Source organism: Nematostella vectensis, chromosome 11, assembly GCF_932526225.1.
Source record: "Nematostella vectensis chromosome 11, jaNemVect1.1, whole genome shotgun sequence".
Lineage (NCBI taxonomy): Eukaryota > Metazoa > Cnidaria > Anthozoa > Actiniaria > Edwardsiidae > Nematostella > Nematostella vectensis.
Window position 1 is genome coordinate 3,664,533 of NC_064044.1, and position 21,213 is coordinate 3,685,745.

General features: G+C 37.6%; 1 protein-coding gene across 2 annotated transcripts; it reads right to left on the reverse strand.

Moving 5' to 3' along the window:
* Positions 1 to 7,901: 7,901 nt before the first annotated feature.
* LOC5507719 (enkurin domain-containing protein 1) lies at positions 7,902 to 16,489 on the reverse strand. Of its 2 annotated transcripts, none has more exons than XM_032376458.2 (6): positions 16,026 to 16,489; positions 14,747 to 14,919; positions 13,331 to 13,483; positions 10,228 to 10,394; positions 9,428 to 9,564; positions 7,902 to 8,371 (listed from the first exon to the last, which is right to left on the reverse strand). In XM_032376458.2, the coding sequence occupies exons 1-6, from the start codon at positions 16,231 to 16,233 to the stop codon at positions 8,211 to 8,213; spliced, it is 999 nt and encodes a 332-aa protein (XP_032232349.2). In that variant the 5' UTR covers positions 16,234 to 16,489; the 3' UTR covers positions 7,902 to 8,210. The 2 variants fall into 2 exon arrangements, with proteins under 2 accessions (XP_032232349.2, XP_001628349.2); XM_001628299.3 differs by having other exon boundaries at positions 10,228 to 10,400.
* Positions 16,490 to 21,213: the final 4,724 nt, after the last annotated feature.

Here is a 21,213-nt window from a genome sequence, read left to right on the forward strand (position 1 = left end):
CTCCAGACTGGGCCTAATTATAATACTGTTCCAAAACAAAAAAACTACTGACAATGTCATTTTCAATGGATCCAATTTCGTTAAGTTATCGCAGGATATGCTACATGGTGCTTTGAACCGCCTTGAGTGTCACTTAATTATGCATTTTTCACAACAATACGAGGAAAACCCTGCTATTTTGATGAACAGAAGAGCGATCCCCTTTGTTTCTGGGGTTCAGACGACGAGTAAAGGGCTAGACAGTATAACAGGTCATTTTTCATGGCTGAGTTATACCTCACTTTATTAAATGTTCCATGGCTGAGCCAACGTGGTGGAAACACCTAATTATCTGGGTGGGTTGACTCCCTTTCAACTAGAAATCCAACTTTGACAATAAAAACATGAGCATTTGTGCTACTTAAGCCTATTCAAGTCGTTGTTTACAAAACTCCGTTGTAAAAGTTTGGCAAAGAGCTCAGCAACATAGAAGTCTTATGAAATTTCCAGCTCACGAAATGCCCAACCCATGAAACCAAGCACCGGGCCACACGACCAGTTTTCCCATATTTTTTTTCAATCATCCTCTTCCCATTCGTTTTGCAAGCTCATTCAAGCTGTTAAGACTAAATACTGCGTTTACTCTCTGTCATCATCGGCTTTTTGAGGGGAGATTTGAACTTAAATGCAACAATGGCTAACTGTGACACACCTATTGTCATTTAATGACAAGAAGAACGAATTGTGAGAAACGTAAATACAGTTAGAAGGTGATACCCTTTGTACAGCTCATTAATATTCAGAAGAAACTCACTCGTTAAAATATTATCATGCTATACCATTAGTCGATGGGAAATACCCTTTAAGCAATTTGGAATGCCCTGGGTAGTGGCTAAGGTAAGCTGTAAGCTAAGGGGTAACTGGGGTGTAGGGTAGAAAGGGCTGGGGTTTTGGCCTGGCTCTGGGCCTACTTCACCTGTAAAGGTGTGCGTTATTCAAAGCTAAACTTTTGCCCTTATCTCACTGCTCCATGTGGCCCATTGTTCTGTTTGGTTTTCACATAATCGGCCAGATGGCAACCACCTTAGAGTCAGCCTCAACGAAACCACAACAATATGTAATTAGACGCGTCCCTTACATCGAGATCTAACCTCCCAAGCATATCACACACGGACGATCCTCTGGCGATTTCCACGCTCCATGTCAGCCTAGTTTCTCTGATCTTTACCTAGTTTAAGGCACTATTTTGCGAGAATTTGCTATCATCTTGCGCTGGGTGATCGCATAGTGGTGCTAAGTAGAAACCAAAGCGCATCGTCGGCGTTACAACATGGGCTTGCCCACTTGGCGGGTACCTCACTTCTCACAATCGTGAGAAGCAGAGCTCAAAGTGAATCTCGTATGCATAAAAGCTGCCGGCTAATTACGACGTAGATGCAGAGGCTATTGAGTTGATTCATTTTAAGTTGCATTGAATAGCTTGCCCTCGCTACCAGGTGGAACTGAATACAAATGTTACTTAGGCGAGCGTCTGCGAGCTCCCTTTCTCTCTTAATGTCGCATTCTGTCAAACAAAAAAGCCCAAACGCAACTTCCAGGATGGAGCCTAACGTGTTGCATTAGAACACTATCAAAACACGCTTTATTTTCATTCAAAACGCCGGAAATATTCCCTTTCCCGTACCACCCTAAGATATCCCCATTTGGCGCATGCGCAGAAAATAACACGCAGGCTCGAAGGCCGTTTAGTTGTTTGCTCGATGCCAAATAAACGAGAATTCACGCACGGTTGTCTAAGTGGAGATCACCGACTTGAAATGCGGTTAAATAATGGATCGGCGAGTTTCCCCCCGGGCCTACAAGAGCCTGCCTTCCTCACGCATGCTAATTTTGACTCTTCTTTTTAACGAAAATGGACGAAATGAAATTAAAATTATCCCCCTGTTGCCTTATTCCAAAGAACAAATATGTTAGATTTCTAAAGAGATGAAATCCCGAGAAAAGTTGTATATCGTGCCTTTTCGGCCGTAAGAACCCCAGCGATCTGAATAATGGCATTGAAAATTCGGAATTTCTTTAGCCACTCAAAGCGTTTTCGGGACAGTTTTGTGTTTTCAAAGGGTCAAAAAATGCCTTTGTCACAAAGCAAAGGATTTAATAACTATAAGTACACGTGGTATCATTGGGAGAATTCGCATTGTAGCAGTATTATTTCGGAATTCTGTGTTCTTTTACGTTTTAAAAGCAGCGCTCGGGGTTATTTCTGATGGGTCGTGCGGACAAAACTCACACACTAGCTGCTACGTCATTCACGAATCGGCATAACACAGGGTAGCCCCTAACACGTGCCGCCCGAGACAGATAGTAACAGGTCCCCTCACACCTTACTTCAACACTCCACTCCAAGCCAACACCACTCCGAGGAGCTTCTGTGCCGGGTCGAGAAAGTTACGGCATCCAGGTAATGTCTGAGCATTGCAAACTTTCTATTACTATTTAGATTAAACAATTTAGGACTCGTTTTCTTGAATCATTAGCGGTTTGGAGTATAAAGGTCTCGTTTTTCTTGTGAATACAAGATCGCGTGCGGATTTACAAACGTTCGATTTTGAATGATCCTGTATGTATTTTTTTCGGGTTGTGTATTGAGCAGGTTTTGTGTTACAGGTTGCTGGTGGTATTCTACTTCGTGTACGGCGTAACAATGATGGAACATCAGGGTCTTATTGGAGCTATTTCAACGTCCACGACTCAAACTACACGGTTTTATCACCAGCATACTGGCAAAGAACTCACAAAGCAAGTAAAAAGAGTACAGGAAACGGTTTATGCTACATTTGCAGTCGATAACCCTAAAACGGGCCATAAAGCTATCGGTGGAAATCGGGCAGAGAAAATTCAAAAGGACCGGCCAGAAATTCGCAGAGTACGAAGGCATTGTCAAGGGAATGCACGCTCAACTCGACAATTGAGAAGAAACGAGCGCGAAAGGGGACGAAAAGCTCGGCTTAACGCGGCATTCCAAGTATTAAAGAGCGTTGTTCCGGGAAACATTGCTACAGGCACGACAGATCGTAAACTAACTCAAGTAGAAATATTACGGCTGGCCAAGAATTATATTTTAAATCTGACAGAGTTATTGCAACAGGACTCAAACTACAGTTTTGTGTCCTTTGACGATGAATAGTGATCCGATAATGCTATAAAAACTAGTCAAGAAATTAACTATCGCTGAATATAATTTGCAAGTCTGGGTGCATTCTAGCTTTCCTAGCTCGCCGAGGAAGCAAGTTGCGAATTTTTAAGATAACTTTGGACCTAGTTTATATCATCGTTGAAAATACGAGCGTTGATTTCAGAGTTTGACGAGCGTTGATTTCGAGAGTTGATTTTGAGTTTTCAGTCACGTGATCTGAAAAGTAGTGAAGAAATTGACAGTGCATCCTTCGAGAAAAAATACGTTAGATTAAGAAATTTATGGCATAATTGTCAAAGACTTAACACAAACAGATGTAAAATACATTATTTTGTACATATGAACTACATACAAGGAATAATGTGGACTGTAATGATTCTATTTGTTTGGATCAGAACTTGTTAGTTATGAAAAGAATTCGGTTAATTTAGATTATTAATACAAACCAAATTTCCCCTTCTTTGCTTTACTTTATTACATTATTGCGTGGCAACAGAGGGATAGAACTTTTACTCGTATTGCAAAAGACCAAGAAAGCGATATCTCTCAAGCTATAGAGCAAGTGCTTTTTAACAAATGTCGAACGTGACATACGCAAAAACAACTGTTAAGCGTCGAATCAATTTACACGCAGTGCTGACCGTTTTGGAAAGTACCCGTTTATGTGGCTAGACTTATAATAAGAGCTAACGAAATGTGTCAGGTCGAATTTGTTGCGCTATTCTTTTATTTTCTCTTTTGTAAAGACATGACATTAAGGTCCATATCGGTTTCGCCGGCCTCGCTTGCAATCAGACTTTCTGTTGGCCTATTTAACGAGTTTAAACAAACATAACGTTACGCTTAAAGCTCTACTATCTAACCGATTTATCTAAAGAGCAAAGAGAGTTTTACAAAATGCGTTGTATGCCAAAAGAGGCTGTCTGTACAAACACCAAATGCACTAAGCTCTAGGTCTCCAAAAAGTTTATTTTCGACATTTATTGAAATTCAAGACGGAAATTTCCATCTATTTAAATAGTTTAGGAAATTTAAGTACCAAAACCTTAACATGATCAGCTGTGGAGTGCCTGTCCACAATAGGTGTTAGACAGAGCACTTTAAAGACTCTAAATGAGGTTCTCTCGATAGTTGATTGAGTAGCATAATTGTCCCTCCGCACTGCTAAACTAAAAACTAACGCTAATTAACTGAAAGCGTCTACATAATATGTTTACAAAATCACTTTCTTATACAACTGCATTCTAACAATGGTAGCGACCGTCCATACAAACCAGTATTATAATTTGTTTAAAACCTGAAAAAAAAAATCAAAAAGTGCTTTTTATTTGACCTACTAATCACGATATATTTCTTCTCGTTACACGGGATTTGTTTTCATCTTTTAAGTTCAACAAAATAGAGGGGGAAGTCGTTTTTGTACTTACGTTGCCACTCGAAATTCGTTCTTTTGACTCGGGGTGACGAAAACAACACAAATAAAAGATAATTAAGTTTAAAACCCATAATAAATAACTTTTTGTGAAAATAGTGTTAATTTGAGCGTGCTATTTGCCTGTTGAATGCAAAGAGACAAAGAACACACGGGTTGACAGCGAACTAATCCGAACAAGTCCATTCAACAGCTTCTTCTCAATGTTTACAATGTTCTTGCTGATGCTTGTTGCTGTGATTTAGGAAGTAAACCCGGAGAATGAGCTTTTTATTGTTGCTAGGTGAGCGGTAGTATGCTTTTAGAAAAGCCGAAATTATTAGATCGGTAATTAGGCTGGAATGATGATGAATTATTCCTTGATAGCCGACCCGACAACTCAAATACAAAAGGGCTTTTTATGCAGTGCTTTGTTAAACACTAAAGACTTAATTGTACTAAAAAGACAGTGGAAATATACTAAGTTGTATAAGCACATAAATTCGTGTTTAAACAAAAATCTTTACAATACCTTAACGATATTTTTACAAGATCAATACCTTGACAAGTGAAAATCGATAGTAATTTTGATACAAATGCGATTTAAGAATAATCGGTGATTTACCTCGAGGAATTCCAAACATTCTGTAAATAAAATATTTAGTTAACTTGGCTTTACTATAGTTTTAACTTCAGTAAATAAGCTAACAAATAGCTCTTCTATATAGCTCTTTAAAATTAAAGTAAAGAAACAGCCAAGAATTCTCACAATACTTGATCTACCCACCGTAGTTACTTTATTAAAATTTTCTTATATGAAAACCATCAACTGATATTACTCTCGGAAGACTGAAAGGTTTTTAAAAGTTTAGAAGTCTTCTTTTACTTAGTTCTGAATCAACAATCAAAAAGGCCACTCTAACCCTTAGGCACTCAATTCAATGCAACGTGGAATTAAACGTGCAATTTTGTCTTATGCGTCTAAAATTAGCGAATGCATCTTAGACAAATAAAAAACCCCTTCAAATAAGAGGCGCTCTTTAGCTTCAACGATTTTAGAAAAAGGACAAACAAAAGTTTAAGTTAGTCATCAACAAATTTTGTAGCAAAAGAGAGAACAATACGTTGAAAGATATTCCACAGTTTTAATTATCTAATTGCAATGCAAAAACATCAGAGAGTTTACGCAGCCTATTCATGCACATTTGGTGTTATGTCAAACGGGGCGCCTCATATTGCTATTCAAACATTCAAGTTTTGAGTAATTTTTAGATATTTTTGGTTTATATGTAACAGGACGAATACCCATGGTCTCAAATCTAGATAGAATCGTTAATGTTGTCGCAAATTTCGGTAAAATGTCGCAAAGATAAAATTCTCGGTTTCTTTAAAAAAAAAAAAAGAAACACGTTAAATGTTAACGTTTAACGTGCCACTATTCTTTGATAGTGGCAGCGCTTTTCTCTATGCTCTGTTTTTAAGGGTTCATCCAAATGCGAGTGTTGTTATCAATTCGGTTACCCGTTGTCTTAATGTTTGAAAAACACTTGAATGAATCATAGGACACAACTATCGTAAACGTTGTTCAAAACGGGTATTCTTCTTAAAAACACAACAAATCATCCAACATAAGACAGCATCTAATAAGGTTTTATTCACCGGTTAAAAAGTGATCTCGCAAATTTACAACCAAAAATGCAAAAAAAGAAATAGCTTGGGTGTTGCGCGTGTTCTTGTAACGAGGTCGAATAAAAATATTATACAAAAATATGAGTCAAACGTTTAAGTTCGCGTTATATTAAAACAAATAAGTAAATGGATTATAATAAAAGAAGTTAGAGATGACGGGCTACACGCTCGAGGGAAAGGAATAGTTAGAAAAAGCGGGTTATAGCCCATCATTTGTCAATGAAAAAGTCTAAAAAGGATAGACTTGTAAACTAAACATGCAATAAAACTATCTAATTGCCATGGTGCCCTACACATGTCTAAATACAAAACAATACTTGATTAGAAAGTCTAAAACTCATTTGACGGATCAAAAAGTACCTAATTACTAAAAATGAATTAAAACAAAGCGAAAGACTAGCGTGTTGAAGCAAAGAATGATATCTATCACAAAGTCAGCTTAGATTGTGGTTAAAATAAAAAAGGCCGGTTTTGGGGGAATAAAAGGGCCAAGTGTTTTCTGTTATAAACCTTAACAGTCTCCTGAATATTGTGACTACCAGGGCGTTCCAGAACTTTGTGTAGCTACACGTATTTGACCAAAGACTAATTTCGACTAATTGCTGGTCAAAATTACATTGTAGTTTGTTTTGTACGTACATATGCGGTCACAAACAAAGGATTTATTCCCATATAAGACTTGTGGCGTACGGATCACTTAAGTTTCAATAATAGATTAACTCCAGGGTTACAAAGCCATACATTGAATTTTGATGGATATTTGTTAGCATTTGGCTGAAGTATATTGGAGATCAATGTTTAATTTCAGAAATGCCATTTGCGCTGTTTTTTTTTTCTTGTTTGATGAGTGTCTATACTAGGCAACAATAGATTCATTTTCTGGACCATCACAAAAGTAAGTAATTTTGATTGTGTACGGTGATCTAATTAGCTTTTCAAATTTGTGCAATCAACCACCAACTCTCCTGAGGCCCGTACCCAGGATTTTTCATGGGGGGGGGGGGGGGGATTTTTCTTCTGGGCCCCTCCTGGGTTTTTTAAAGATCAATAATAACCTGGACCTTGTTTTAGTCAACTATTATTGAGTTTCATCTCTTTCCAAGTATAAATTGTTATTTACTAGGTATATACATGATGTATATGACGTATATCATCGTCTCTTGGTATATATCATGTATATCATTCGGGCTGCGCCCTCAGGCTGTCATACGGCGAACTGCCTCCGTGCGAGGTATTTCACCCATTTAATGGAGCCTTAAATCATTGTTTTTAAATGTTCGTCTAAAGGTGGCACTATCGCCCTGCCTTATACCCTTTTCCGTCTAGTTACATATTGGCGAGGCAAAGGTCCCCCCAAAACCCTGTGCCCATGCTTACACACACTAATGACTTCCATCACATTTCTCTTTGTAATTTTCACCGCACTCCCAGATCCCAATGCTTTTACCACTACACTAAATGCCCCCCTAAATCTCCAGCACTCTTGTGTTAATAGCACACGCTAACATTTAGAACAAATGTGCCAATCACAGCAAAATCATATTAACTTTTATAAATATGCTACCTGTCCGCCATATTGGGCGTGAATGCGTGGGGCCTGGTTATGATAACACAGGAAACCCGAAATTTTAATGAAACAACTCTTTATTGGGATAGTATGTACAGTAATAATATATGCGCATGCGTACGCTTTATGTAAATATATATCTATTACAGCACGTTGTGCTGATAATAACACGCACTGGAAGACACAGGAAGCCCATGTTACAAGGTATCAAACATCGAAATTAAAATTCAATGAATTAAGATTTGTATGCAATAATACCAAAAAGTATTTAAGAGAATAAAAATAACATGTGTTTAACCAGAAAACATAATCTAATCTGATATATAGGTTTCTGTATAAATCCTTTACTGCATTGCCCCTATCATCGATCAGTCGTCGAGTTTTACGAAGACTTTCGGTCGGGAGAATATTTTGATGGCGTTTTCGATTTCGGTGAGCCTTCGCTCTAGTTCGGTTTTCCTCGTACGTACTCGTAACGTGTCGACTCGCACCGGAAGCAGTCGGAGTTCGTTTAGCAATTCCTCTTGATCTGTAAATAAAAAAAAATAAAAATAAAAATAAAAAAACAATTAAAAGTTGAATAGAAGTCTAGACCTTGTTTTTTATGCTTTCAATAGTAGCATAGGAAAAATTCGGAATGGGAAGTCTGTCTACGATAACTTATACCAATATCTTGTGTTTTTTTTTCAGCTACATCAAGTGTCATAATCCTTAAAATTATATCAAGAAAGCTTATTTTAAAGTGTCATCTTTTTAAATGTCCTTATATGGAAACCATATTTGGAAGGTTGGTGTATATTTTCTCTTCTATAAACGTCTAAACATGTGGATATCATCAATTCTTTTAATTTGATTAGAAAAACTTTCTATAAACTCGTTTACAATATTGGTTTATCATCGAGTTATAACATGGCTTTTTTCGTCAATTTTCCGTTTAATTTTTGTTAAGCTGGCACTTGACTCCGCAAAAGGATAGTCGGTTCATATCTTATGGTTTACTACTTCGAAGCATGAAATGCACTGTGATGTGTCGTATAATTATTACAATTTTGACATTTATAAACATTTCAAAACACTGCCATAGAAATATAATAATAATAATAATAATGCTCGTTTATTTCAACCGTTTGCAGTTCTTTTACAACTGAATTATCGGATAAAATGATAAGTTTATGACATATTTTTTATCCGCACTGCATCATGAGTAAAGCGCAAATAAGACAAAAAAATGGTGGCTGGAAAACACGCGGATAAACAAGAGTATCATATCAACAATGATTTTTAAGTATTCCAAACCTGGATTCGTTTTTTATTTAAGTTCATATTCTCATAACTGTGGAGAATGCATTGAATCATTAGCAAGGAAGCGGGGAAGGGCACGAGAAGCAGAGAAGTGAAATGCGTACTTGGGAACAGTTCCTTTTCTCTTCTTCCATTGCGTCTCCTTTGCACTGATTTTCAAACAAGGGTAAGTTCTCACGTCTTCTTTTCCTCTGCCGTTTTCTTCGTTACTTGTGTAAAGCCGACTTTATATCAAATAGATGTAGTGCATGCGAACTACATTCCCCAGTATGGATATACTCACTCTTCTGCAAAGCGTCTAGAGTCTTGAGTCTTTCATCTCTTTGCATAAGAGTGTGTCCCGGAGGAATGCTAGGATCGGGAATATTTGCTATCCTAGTTTCTTCCTCCTTTTTCCATTGCTGCTGGCGAGTCTTCAAACTGTAAAGAAAAAAAAAATTACAATCTTTTAGCTTCTAAATTTAAAGTATCCTTCTCGAGCTCAAAACTAGAAAAAAAAAACACACGAGATTCTGGAAAAAAAGGAGCGAGAAAACCTACTGTCAATTCCATGCTTACCATTCATAGGAACGGCCAAGATAACATTTGGTTTATACGCATAGAAAGTGTAAAATGTATATAAGTCAAAGAAACAGTATGGTAAACAGTAATGATGTCAATTAAAATATCTGTTAACGCTGTACACTTCCGGAGAAGCTTTAAAATTTGTATGCAGACAACCACTAGTGCATCATGGGAGGTTGGCCACATTAGAATTCTTAAACCATGAATTGCTTGTAGAAATACGCGGAGAAAAAAGCAAAGACTTGTCATTCTTACTGTTTATTTTACTATTTGCAAGTGAATACAGAGCTTATGGCACTTCAAACGAAGAATGCACCGAATGCAAATGATACCGATCCGAGTCAATGCATCTTATACTGAAACTTGTGCTCTTCAATGGCCAGGCAAACGTATTTTCTTTCGATGTAAGATATTTTGGTAGAGTTTTGATCTTCTAATGTTTCTAGAAACCAGAGGCTCTAAGCAGCTTCACTCTCAAGCCGAGCAAAGCAAAGCTTGTTATCATTGTACAGTACTCACTATTTCGGTACATTTCCATAAGACTTTGTGCGATATAGTTCTTCCTCAGCTTTTTTCTTCTGCTTGAGTTCTTCAAGTGCCATGGCAGAGGGCGATCGTCGATAAAGCCCAGGAGATGCAGCCCGTCTGGCATTTATGGCTACATGGTTTCTTTCCTTTCGGACAGGCTGTCGCTAAGGCAAACAATGCACTTGTTAGTAGTTAATAGACTTTTGCTAAGGCAAACGATGCACTTGTTAGTAGTTAATAGACTTTTGCTAAGGCAAACGATGCACTTGCTACTTTATTTACTTGTCAGTGGTTCGATAACTGTATTTACTTGTCAGTGGTTCGATAACTGTATTTACTTGTCAGTGGTTCGATAACTGTATTAACTTGTCAGTGGTTCGATAACTGTATTAACTTGTCAGTGGTTCGATAACTGTATTAACTTGTCAGTGGTTCGATAACTGTATTTACTTGTCAGTGGTTCGATAACTGTATTTACTTGTCAATGGTTCGATAACTGTATTTACTTGTCAGTGGTTCGATAACTGTATTAACTTGTCAGTGGTTCGATAACTGTATTTACTTGTCAGTGGTTCGATAACTGTATTTACTTGTCAGTGGTTCGTTAACTGTATTTACTTGTCAGTGGTTCGATAACTGTATTTACTTGTCAGTGGTTCGTTAACTGTATTTACTTGTCAGTGGTTCGATAACTGTATTTACTTGTCAGTGGTTCGATAACTGTATTAACTTGTCAGTGGTTCGATAACTGTATTTACTTGTCACTGGTTCGATAACTGTATTAACTTGTCAGTGGTTCGATAACTGTATTAACTTGTCAGTGGTTCGATAACTGTATTTATTTGTCAGTGGTTCGATAACTGTATTTACTTGTCAGTGGTTCGATAACTGTATTAACTTGTCAGTGGTTCGATAACTGTATTAACTTGTCAGTGGTTCGATAACTGTATTTACTTGTCAGTGGTTCGATAACTGTATTAACTTGTCAGTGGTTCGATAACTGTATTAACTTGTCAGTGGTTCGATAACTGTATTAACTTGTCAGTGGTTCGATAACTGTATTAACTTGTCAGTGGTTCGATAACTGTATTTACTTGTCAGTGGTTCGATAACTGTATTTACTTGTCAGTGGTTCGATAACTGTATTTACTTGTCAGTGGTTCGATAACTGTATTAACTTGTCAGTGGTTCGATAACTGTATTAACTTGTCAGTGGTTCGATAACTGTATTAACTTGTCAGTGGTTCGATAACTGTATTTACTTGTCAGTGGTTCGATAACTGTATTTACTTGTCAATGGTTCGATAACTGTATTTACTTGTCAGTGGTTCGATAACTGTATTAACTTGTCAGTGGTTCGATAACTGTATTTACTTGTCAGTGGTTCGATAACTGTATTTACTTGTCAGTGGTTCGTTAACTGTATTTACTTGTCAGTGGTTCGATAACTGTATTTACTTGTCAGTGGTTCGTTAACTGTATTTACTTGTCAGTGGTTCGATAACTGTATTTACTTGTCAGTGGTTCGATAACTGTATTAACTTGTCAGTGGTTCGATAACTGTATTTACTTGTCACTGGTTCGATAACTGTATTAACTTGTCAGTGGTTCGATAACTGTATTAACTTGTCAGTGGTTCGATAACTGTATTTACTTGTCAGTGGTTCGATAACTGTATTTACTTATCAGTGGTTCGATAACTGTATTAACTTGTCAGTGGTTCGATAACTGTATTAACTTGTCAGTGGTTCGATAACTGTATTTACTTGTCAGTGGTTCGATAACTGTATTAACTTGTCAGTGGTTCGATAACTGTATTAACTTGTCAGTGGTTCGATAACTGTATTAACTTGTCAGTGGTTCGATAACTGTATTAACTTGTCAGTGGTTCGATAACTGTATTTACTTGTCAGTGGTTCGATAACTGTATTTACTTGTCAGTGGTTCGATAACTGTATTTACTTGTCAGTGGTTCGATAACTGTATTTACTTGTCAGTGGTTCGATAACTGTATTAACTTGTCAGTGGTTCGATAACTGTATTTACTTGTCAGTGGTTCGATAACTGTATTTACTTGTCAGTGGTTCGTTAACTGTATTTACTTGTCAGTGGTTTAATAACAGCATTTACTTGTCAGTGGTTCGATAACTGTATTTACTTGTCAGTGGTTCGATAACTTATTTACTTGTCAGTGGTTCAATAACTGTATTTACTTGTCAGTGGTTCGATAACTTATTTACTTGTCAGTGGTTCGAAAACTGTATTTACTTGTCAGTGGTTCGATAACTGTATTAACTTGTCAGTGGTTCGATAACTGTATTAACTTGTCAGTGGTTCGATAACTGTATTAACTTGTCAGTGGTTCGATAACTGTATTAACTTGTCAGTGGTTCGATAACTGTATATAACGTTGCTGTCAGGCTAATATTTTAACAAATTAAAGATTAATTTGTCTTTTTCTCATTTTCCCATACCTGTCAACTCTTCCACATTTGGCGGAAGTCCCAAGATTTAGAACATCTTCTCCCCCTCTCCCACGTTGAGCACCAAATCTCCCACTTTTTATCGATTTTACTTGCTTCCAGGAAAAATTATTCTATAGAAAACTGACATTTTGCCTAATTTCTATTAAAATAATAAAAACAATGATTTCCTTGTGTAGCGCAATTTATATAACATCCTCATGATATCTATAATTGGATTTGTGTGCAAGAGCTTTTTATACGGCAAACGCCTGCACCACACCACTCCACTAAAAAATGACATACTCCACCCCTCCCCCCCAAAATACTCTCAATCCTTGAGATTTTCAGAGGTTGAAAGGTATGTATGATTTCCTCTCTAGTGGTCCAAAGACATGCAACCCATAATACTTGTAATAAAAAGGCAGCTTCCAAAGCATTAATTTTTTAAGTCCATGAAATAGTAGTAGATGCCCAGTGGGAAAAAGCTGGTGGATCCCCTGCTGCCAGGAACTAATGAAACCCCCGCTTGGACTACACAGTTTTAGCTTGCAGTGCCAATTCTGCCATGAAAGTACTGTAGCACTACAAATCACAGGCTCTAAGAATCTCTTTAACAAAACAAAAGTTACCTCTTTAGCAATGTCTGCTTTGGGGACTGTCAGCTTCTGTTCTTTGGGGATCACAGGCTCTGTTGAAGAGGGCCTATCTTTAACAGGTGGACCATTTCTTGAATGTGCTCTTAGATATGTAGCTGAGTTTGACCTTGGTGGAGGGGGAGGGGCCTGTAAAAATAAGGTCAAACTTAGCAACCCAGTGAATAATGATGATGATGTTGACAATGATGACAATGATGATAATAAAAAAAAAGAAAAATAAAAAAAGTGAGAATTAAGACAACTGAAACTTATTGTACTTGTTTATTTTCGCATAATTGTGGACCATCCCATTCAAGTCCACTGATCATTGTTTTGCTTGTTGTGCTGTAATATTCGTTCTGGAAGTGCAAAATGCTGTCTTTTCTTATTAAAGAATTGCAATAATAACACCTTAGCAGGTTCTTCTGGAATTACGCATTTGTGCGGAAGCGTGTAATTTGGCTTTTTCCATGTAATCCACAAATTTCCGCGTAATCCCGCGTAATTTGGCTAAATTTTGAAAGACAAAGTATTTAATAGCACAGCTAATGTGTACTCTTAGGGTTCTTACCTCTATTTCTAAAAAATGAGAGATATCCTTTGTAAGAGTGCGATATTTGGAACTGAATTTCGAAAACAAATAAAATGACTAGGCGTTTTTTGCTAAACCACGAAGGCCTAGGACTAAAAATAAAATACCTTTTATAATTGGCTGGTGGCTAGGAGCCAATGAAACTTGCCTAAAATATTTTCATGCTTAAAAAAAAACCTTTTCAAGTTGATATTCTGTGTAATTTTGCGCGTAATTCAGTAAAGAATCCCGCGTAATTTTGAGGTTTTTTTCCGCGTATTTCCAGAAGCCCTGCCTTTGTTATCTAGGGCAAGGTTCCAAGTGAAACTTCATACATTTTCATTAACTGCCAACCAACATAAAGAGGACATTACTTTAATGCAGACAGTTTTTAGATCCAACAGCAGCCTTGTCAACAGGGTTACACTGTCTGAGGAAAGTTTTATGGTCTCAACAGTACCCATGTTAACAAGGTTTCACTGTATAGGGAAAGTCTTATGGTCCCAAAAGCGTCCTTTTTAACAAGGTTCCATTGTATAAGGAGAGTCTTATGGGTCCCAACACTGATCTTATTAATGCGGTTCCACTGTACTTTTAAAGCCGCATTGTCACCAGTTTACTTCCGGAGGGCAAAAGAATAAATTAGAATCTGCACCATTTAACATGCCATCCACTCTTAATTATCAGTCACATTTTCTAAGAAACTTCCAATAGATGCACTGCTTTTACAATTTTGAAATATTTTTCATGTTTTTAAAATAATCGGATATTGTTACCTTATCGACCAGAAGTAAACTGGTGACAATGCGGCTTTAACTCACTGTACTGCTGCTTCTCACCTTAACTTCTTTGGCGACTTTAGATTCCACATGCTCAAACTTGTCAGGTTTATAGACAGCTTTAATTGGTTCCCCAACAACAGATAGATCCTTTTGTTTCTCCTTATTGGCTTTTTGGATTTTCTTGATGTGATTTACATTTTCTTTGGTGAAATTCTTAGGCTGGGCAGAACCTGACAAAGGAAAAAAAGCTGAGAAAGCTGTAAATTCAAAAAGACTTTAGAGCCTGGGGCACCTAACACACACAATGATCAACATTTATTATATCTTTATTGGAGGGAGGGGGCAGGGGTAACAGCACGAGGACTCTAGGTTTACCTTTCAACAAAGTAAATCAGAAATAAGTAAATTTTCAACTTAGTGGTTAACATCTAGTATCACATGTTTGAATACTAAATAATACAGCCCACACACTTGCATGATTCCATGAAATCTCACTTTTACAAATGACTTTTTTCTCTGAAGAAAAACTAAAATAATTTATGGTAACCACAGTTGCGATACTCTTCATAATTAATGTTTAATTATTATAGTAAAATGCAATGACAGTATATCACAGTCTTAGTGTCTGGAGGAATAATTAATTTCATCACCAAACATGTGACCATTTATGCTGATAAAACAATTAACTCAGATAGCATCTCCCCTGGAATGTACTATCTATTTATCTGTCATCTAATTTGACCATAGCTCTCTAAAACCTCTTTACATTGTGGACAAATATTGAAGAAGGTGTTAATTGGAGCTCTCAATTCTTATGCACTTGAAAAATTAAAACACACAAAAAAGTATAATACTTGCAGTACTAATTTCAGTAATCTATTTTTTTATTATGCATTTATCAAATAAAAGAAACTTAGTGATAGAGATACTATTCTAAACTACTATTCTAAGTAAGCTTAACTTCACTCATTTACTGTGTTTGACAAGTGTATCATGATTATATTCTTCATCCTAATGGCAACGCGACAATAATCACTTTATTTAAAATTTTCGGAGCATAGATTTGTAATCTGTCACAAATCAGACAGGCAGTCTATGAGTTTCAATAGAGAAAAACAGTAAACTCCTGTTGATGCACTTGTAAAAATACCCTTAGAGACACCTGTAGGATGCCGAGTTAGCATGTTAGGCGAAACGGAAACATAAACAATTTGAGAAGCCAAATACATAAGCTATTTGTCTTTATGATAAGGATATCATGTGCATAGAATCACATGCTATGAAATAAACAGATGCTAAAAGTACTACAGCAACAGATTTTTTTCGTATAACTCACCAGGTCTTGACAAAATGTTATATGGCTTGGATGTCGGATTAAAAAGCTGTGAAAGAGATCCTTGCCCTTTGATTGCGTTTGTTATGGCTTCTGGCTTGACCCTGGGCTTTGGACGACATTCTAGCGGACTTTGTCTGTATCTTTCGGCACTGCTAGGTCGCCTCGTGTTATAACCAGGGTCTGTTGGAATCGTCCAAGTTGAAAGCATTCTCTCACACTTAGTCAGCTTCGGAACCAAACGAAGAAGCTGCAGCTGACTGATTTCCCCATCTTTTCGCAATCCGATTAACAAGATAATTTTACAGTAGCCTCTATAAGTCGGATATTTCCTCCTTGTGCCAACGAATAACTTAAACGATGGAGGAATCAAGCTTGAAATAGCGTAGAAGTTTCGCACGGTTCAGACGTGATTATTACGATATTTTGTTCCGTTGATATGTAAACTAGAGGCGCCTTTCCCAGAATGCAGCGGGCCTTGTGTTTGCGCTGACTAGAACTGCAGGCTCAGCACAGGACTACCGTAATGTTTGTAAACTACGACCAAGAGCATTCGAGCCGTCCTTCTTATGAACATTACACAATTTTAACAGTTTGTTAATTTAGGCATCTAATTTGGCCAAGATAAGAGAGAATTGCTCCTCAAAACGGATCGAGACCCACGCGCAAGGATGCTTAGGGAAGGGTCATTGTCATTATTTAACGGGGGGGGGGGGGGGGGGGGGCTGCTATTTTTTTTAGCATCGATTTGGGGGAGGGCCTCAATTTTTGAACAGCTATTCTTATAAATTTGCGAGCCTCGAAAAAGTTTGGAGCCCCTGACCCCCTACAAAATAAACAAATTAATGTGATGCGCCTTCTGCTTGCAATTACATGACTTTCGTTTGGCTGGCATAGAAAATCATTATCCTTTAAAGTATGGCCTCTACTATTTTAATATTTTGCAGTTTTGGTTTTATCAACTTCCATCAATGAATTTTCAAATTTCCATGTCAAAGTCCCCCCTACTAAGTTTTATGATTGGTGATATGAAAACATATTTAAATAAGATTTAGGTTAGCAAGGACCTAATAATGCTGTTTTCTATTTAGGTTTTAACAATAATTAACATTTCACATATTTGAAGGAAGGGAGTATGCCCCCTGACCCCCATATACAATATTATTTACACCCCTAAAAATGTGCTCGAAATCAACTTATCTCCTGGCTTGGTGGTGTTGAAGGCGAGCTCCTTAATGGGCATGTCTATGTCAGTGCCCCCCCCCCCCCCCCCCCCCCCTACACACAAAAATGTTAGTTCTTGTTTTCTTCTGGGATAGGGCCTTAATTTTTTATCACCTTTTGGGGGGAGGGTCACCATTTTAGTGCTTTAAATTGGGGGAGGGTCAAAATATTTGAACCAGAAAAAAATTAAACTTAGCAGCAGGGGGGGGGGGGGGGGGTAAATAATGACCTTTTAATGACCTTTTCCTTAGCCCAATGTTTTGACCGCGAATCATATCAACAGGCATTGCCAGGTATAGCTTAAGCAATGCAATGATGCACATGATTTGCTTATTGTCTGATTGATTCTCCGCTCATTTTCGTTTTGTGTGTATTATGTGTATTATGCACAGTCTGAATTGTGTGCTATACGTTTGCATTCAGTGTATGGGTGCAGTGCTACTTAAGGGTATTATTTTGCGCAGGGGAGAAGAAGAATATTGCTGCCGCAGTTAGCAGAGCCTCGCTCTGTTAGGGCCCTCGAATGGTCTTTGGCGAGCACTTGCGAGCTTGCGAGCACCCCGCTTTTTATGCGAGACCGAGCATTTTTAGTTGTTGAATAAATCGAGCAGCGAGCACATAGAAAAATGCAATGCGAGCACGGCGGAAAAAATGGGCGAGCATGCGAGCATTAGCCGAAAACTGCGAGCACATCGAAATTTCGGGAGACCATTCGGGGGCCCTTCTGTAGTGCCCCTCCGACGTTTAGTTTTTTGGTTCTCGCCTTTGCTTCAAGAAGTTTTCTCCGTGTTCTCCACCGTTTTCGATCTAAGCTGTGTTCCGTTGTCAGACATGAGTCAGACTCAACAGCGTTTTATCTGCGCTCTTGCAAGTTTAAGCATTACCAGCAGCAATGAGGGTGAAAGTCTTTCCATATATTTACTGTGTTGTTTATTGATTTTTTTTATTATTATTATACTCCAGTGTATGTATTATTGTATTGCCTCACATCCTTCACTATTTATTTCTTTTCGCGTTAGTCTGTTAAAAATATAAGTGAACAAAAACAAATAAAGAAATGTCGTAGTGTTTATATTGTGCGTAATGCATTTATTGTACGCAGGTATCGTGCGCAGTGTATTTATTGTGCGCAGGTGAATATTGTGTTTAGTTTGTGTATGAATTTTCACACTGTTTATTGTACGCAGTGTATGTATTGTGTGCAAAGCTAGGTATTTTCGTATACTGTGCGCAGTTTATATATTGTGCGCAGGTACATTCGTTGTGCTCGCTTATATTTTGTGCAGTATATATTGCAGTGCCGTAGCAGGCCTCAAAATAATGGAGCGGCACAAACAGAAAAATTAATATTGGGGCACAGCCACGCCCCTATTGGGGCGAGAACGAGTAGTCTAATTCATATTAAACATATTCCCCACGGATAGTGTCCTTCGTATGCATTGCCTTATATGGGCATTGATGCCCATATTTAGAAGAGCTAAAGTTTTCCCGCTCCCTGATCTCCAGAAAACATGGTAAAAAATACAGATTCCTTCCAATTTGAGAATCGAGACAAAAATGTGTCAAAAAAACTTTATCGCTTGGTCAAATCTTTATCACACAAGTCTTGAAAAGTCCTTAGACCCAGGTCACCCAAATATTGATATGGTTTTAGTATAAAACCACCCACATACTACCTTAACAAAAATTACAATTTTTTTAATATTTATTTAAATCTTTCATATGAGATATAGTTTGAGGTCCTATATGACACGAGACACTTGAGTACAGGTAATATATAATGATATTTTTTGTTTGAATTTTGTACTATAGCTTCAAGAGGTAAATACTCATACCTGGCAACTCTCCCGCATTAGGCGGTAGTCTCAAGATTTTGGACCCCTTCCCCCACTCTCCTGCGATGAGCACAAAATCTTTTTAGCGATTTATATTGCTTCCTAAAAGAGAATCGTCATTTTGCCTATTTTCTATTAAAATATTTAAAACAATAATTCCCTTGCGTAGCACAATTTATCTAACACCCTTGTGAGATCTATTAGTGGATTTGTTCGCGAGAGCTTTCTATACTGCAAACGCCTGCAAGGTTAAACCCACCCTTCCTCCCCAAAAATGAATATACCCTACCCCTCCCCCAAAAAATTCTCAAGCCTTGAGATTTTCGGAGGTTGACAGGTATGAATACTAAACAAGTATCTGTGAGCCAACTTGTATGCAAATGTATTTTCCTAGTTATTTTCTTGCGTGCATAAAAGATATACAGGATACTGAACAAAGCTTCAACACATCCAAGATTCTGAGATGAGAGTACATAAACATGTCCTTATACCTTTTTTCTTTTCAATATCATGACACACCATGAACAGTATAATTATTATTTTTATAAAAAGTTTAAAAAAAACAACTATTAAATCACTATCCGTGAGAAAAAGCGCTAACAGTGAGAATCGATCTTGGGTGGCTGGGGTAGTAGACAGGTGTCGCACCACTAGACTAACGTGGCATCAGGGAAGGGTCATTATTTAATGGGGGAGGGGGGGCTGCTATGTTTGTGTTTTTGAGCGGCAATTTGGGTGGGGGCTTAAAATGTGAAACAGGGTTTTGGGAGGGCCTTATTTTTTAAACAGGTATCAATTTCCAAGCCTCCTTAAAATCTGGAATTTTAAAATTTTTCTTGGTAGACCCCAGACCCCCTACAAAATAGATCAATGAATGTGATGCACCTTCTGCTTACACTTTCACGACAATTGTTTTGCTAGCATTTTAAACCATTATCCATTATCTTCTTTTCCAGTTTTGTGTTTTTTTACTTCCATGAATCTGCAAATTTCAATTCATTTCAAAGTCAAAATAGATCAATGAATGTGATGCACCTTCTGCTTACACTTTCACGACAATTGTTTTGCTAGCATTTTAAACCATTATCCATTATCTTCTTTTCCAGTTTTGTGTTTTTTTACTTCCATGAATCTGCAAATTTCAATTCATTTCAAAGTCCACCCACCCCCTTACCAACTTTTCAGATTAGTGGTGAAAATATATGCATGCATATAGCATGCCCCAGACCCCCTGTGCAATAGTATTTACACCCCTGAAAAATGGCCTTATAAACAACACTTCTCCTGGCTTAATAGTATTTAAGGTCAGCTCCTCCGCCCCTTCATGGGCATGCCTAAGTTAGCCCCCCCCCCCCCTCACACAAAACAATTTGGCATGGAAGGGGGGGGGGGGGGTGGGAGGGGGCAGTTCCTGTCTCCCCATTATTTGAATTTGAAACTGCTACACTCATACCATACCCCGGTTAATAAAATATAAAGCATATATTTTTCTTCTTTGCAGTGCCCAATCCCCTTTTTGTTTGTACTGCACATATTTTATCTTGGTTACACTGCTAGGTTATTTATTCATTAGTGATACCGTGTGTGGCTTTTGAGGGGTTTTGAGCGGATCGTATTTTATGTCCTTCGGTGTTGTGTTACCTGGAAATTATTCAATCCTCTAACTTTGACTCAAATTTGCATAGGAACAAACAAAATATCTCAAAAGCCGCACACGGTCTGGTATAAGTGTGTAAATGGTGATTGACATAAGCCATAAAACGTAAAGTAAAACCCGTCAAAAAATAAACCATTTCGTCAAACATAAAAACAAAAGGATTATTGTATTCCCCATTTATTAAGATGTCCAATGACAAAACATGAGCATATATTCGATTAAATCTGACGCGCGTATCGACATTTTTCCACGATACTTTGGGTTTTTTGGCGTCCCGCGGGCTGAAGGCACCCCGCAATCTTGACTACATTTAACTTCTTATTAAAATAATGGGTTTATTACATTTGTGGGCTCTGGATTCATACGGTTACATAAGTTGGTGCTTCTGGAAGAACGTGCCGTACGTAGAGCATCTCACAACTAGAGTATAATTTCAATAAACTAACCAATATGCTTTTTTTGTTCTGGGGGAGGG

What these genes read in the sequence shown, in the direction of transcription:
- LOC5507719 (XM_001628299.3), bottom strand. Translation starts at nt 16,233, where the DNA reads ATGCTTTCAACTTGGACGATTCCAACAGACCCTGGTTATAACACGAGG. An exon ending in TAACATTTTGTCAAGACCTG is followed by an intron (nt 14,920 to 16,025) that starts GTGAGTTATACG and finishes TTCCTTTGTCAG; the next exon opens with GTTCTGCCCAGCCTAAGAAT. An exon ending in AAGCAGACATTGCTAAAGAG is followed by an intron (nt 10,401 to 13,330) that starts GTAACTTTTGTT and finishes TGTTTGCCTTAG; the next exon opens with CGACAGCCTGTCCGAAAGGA.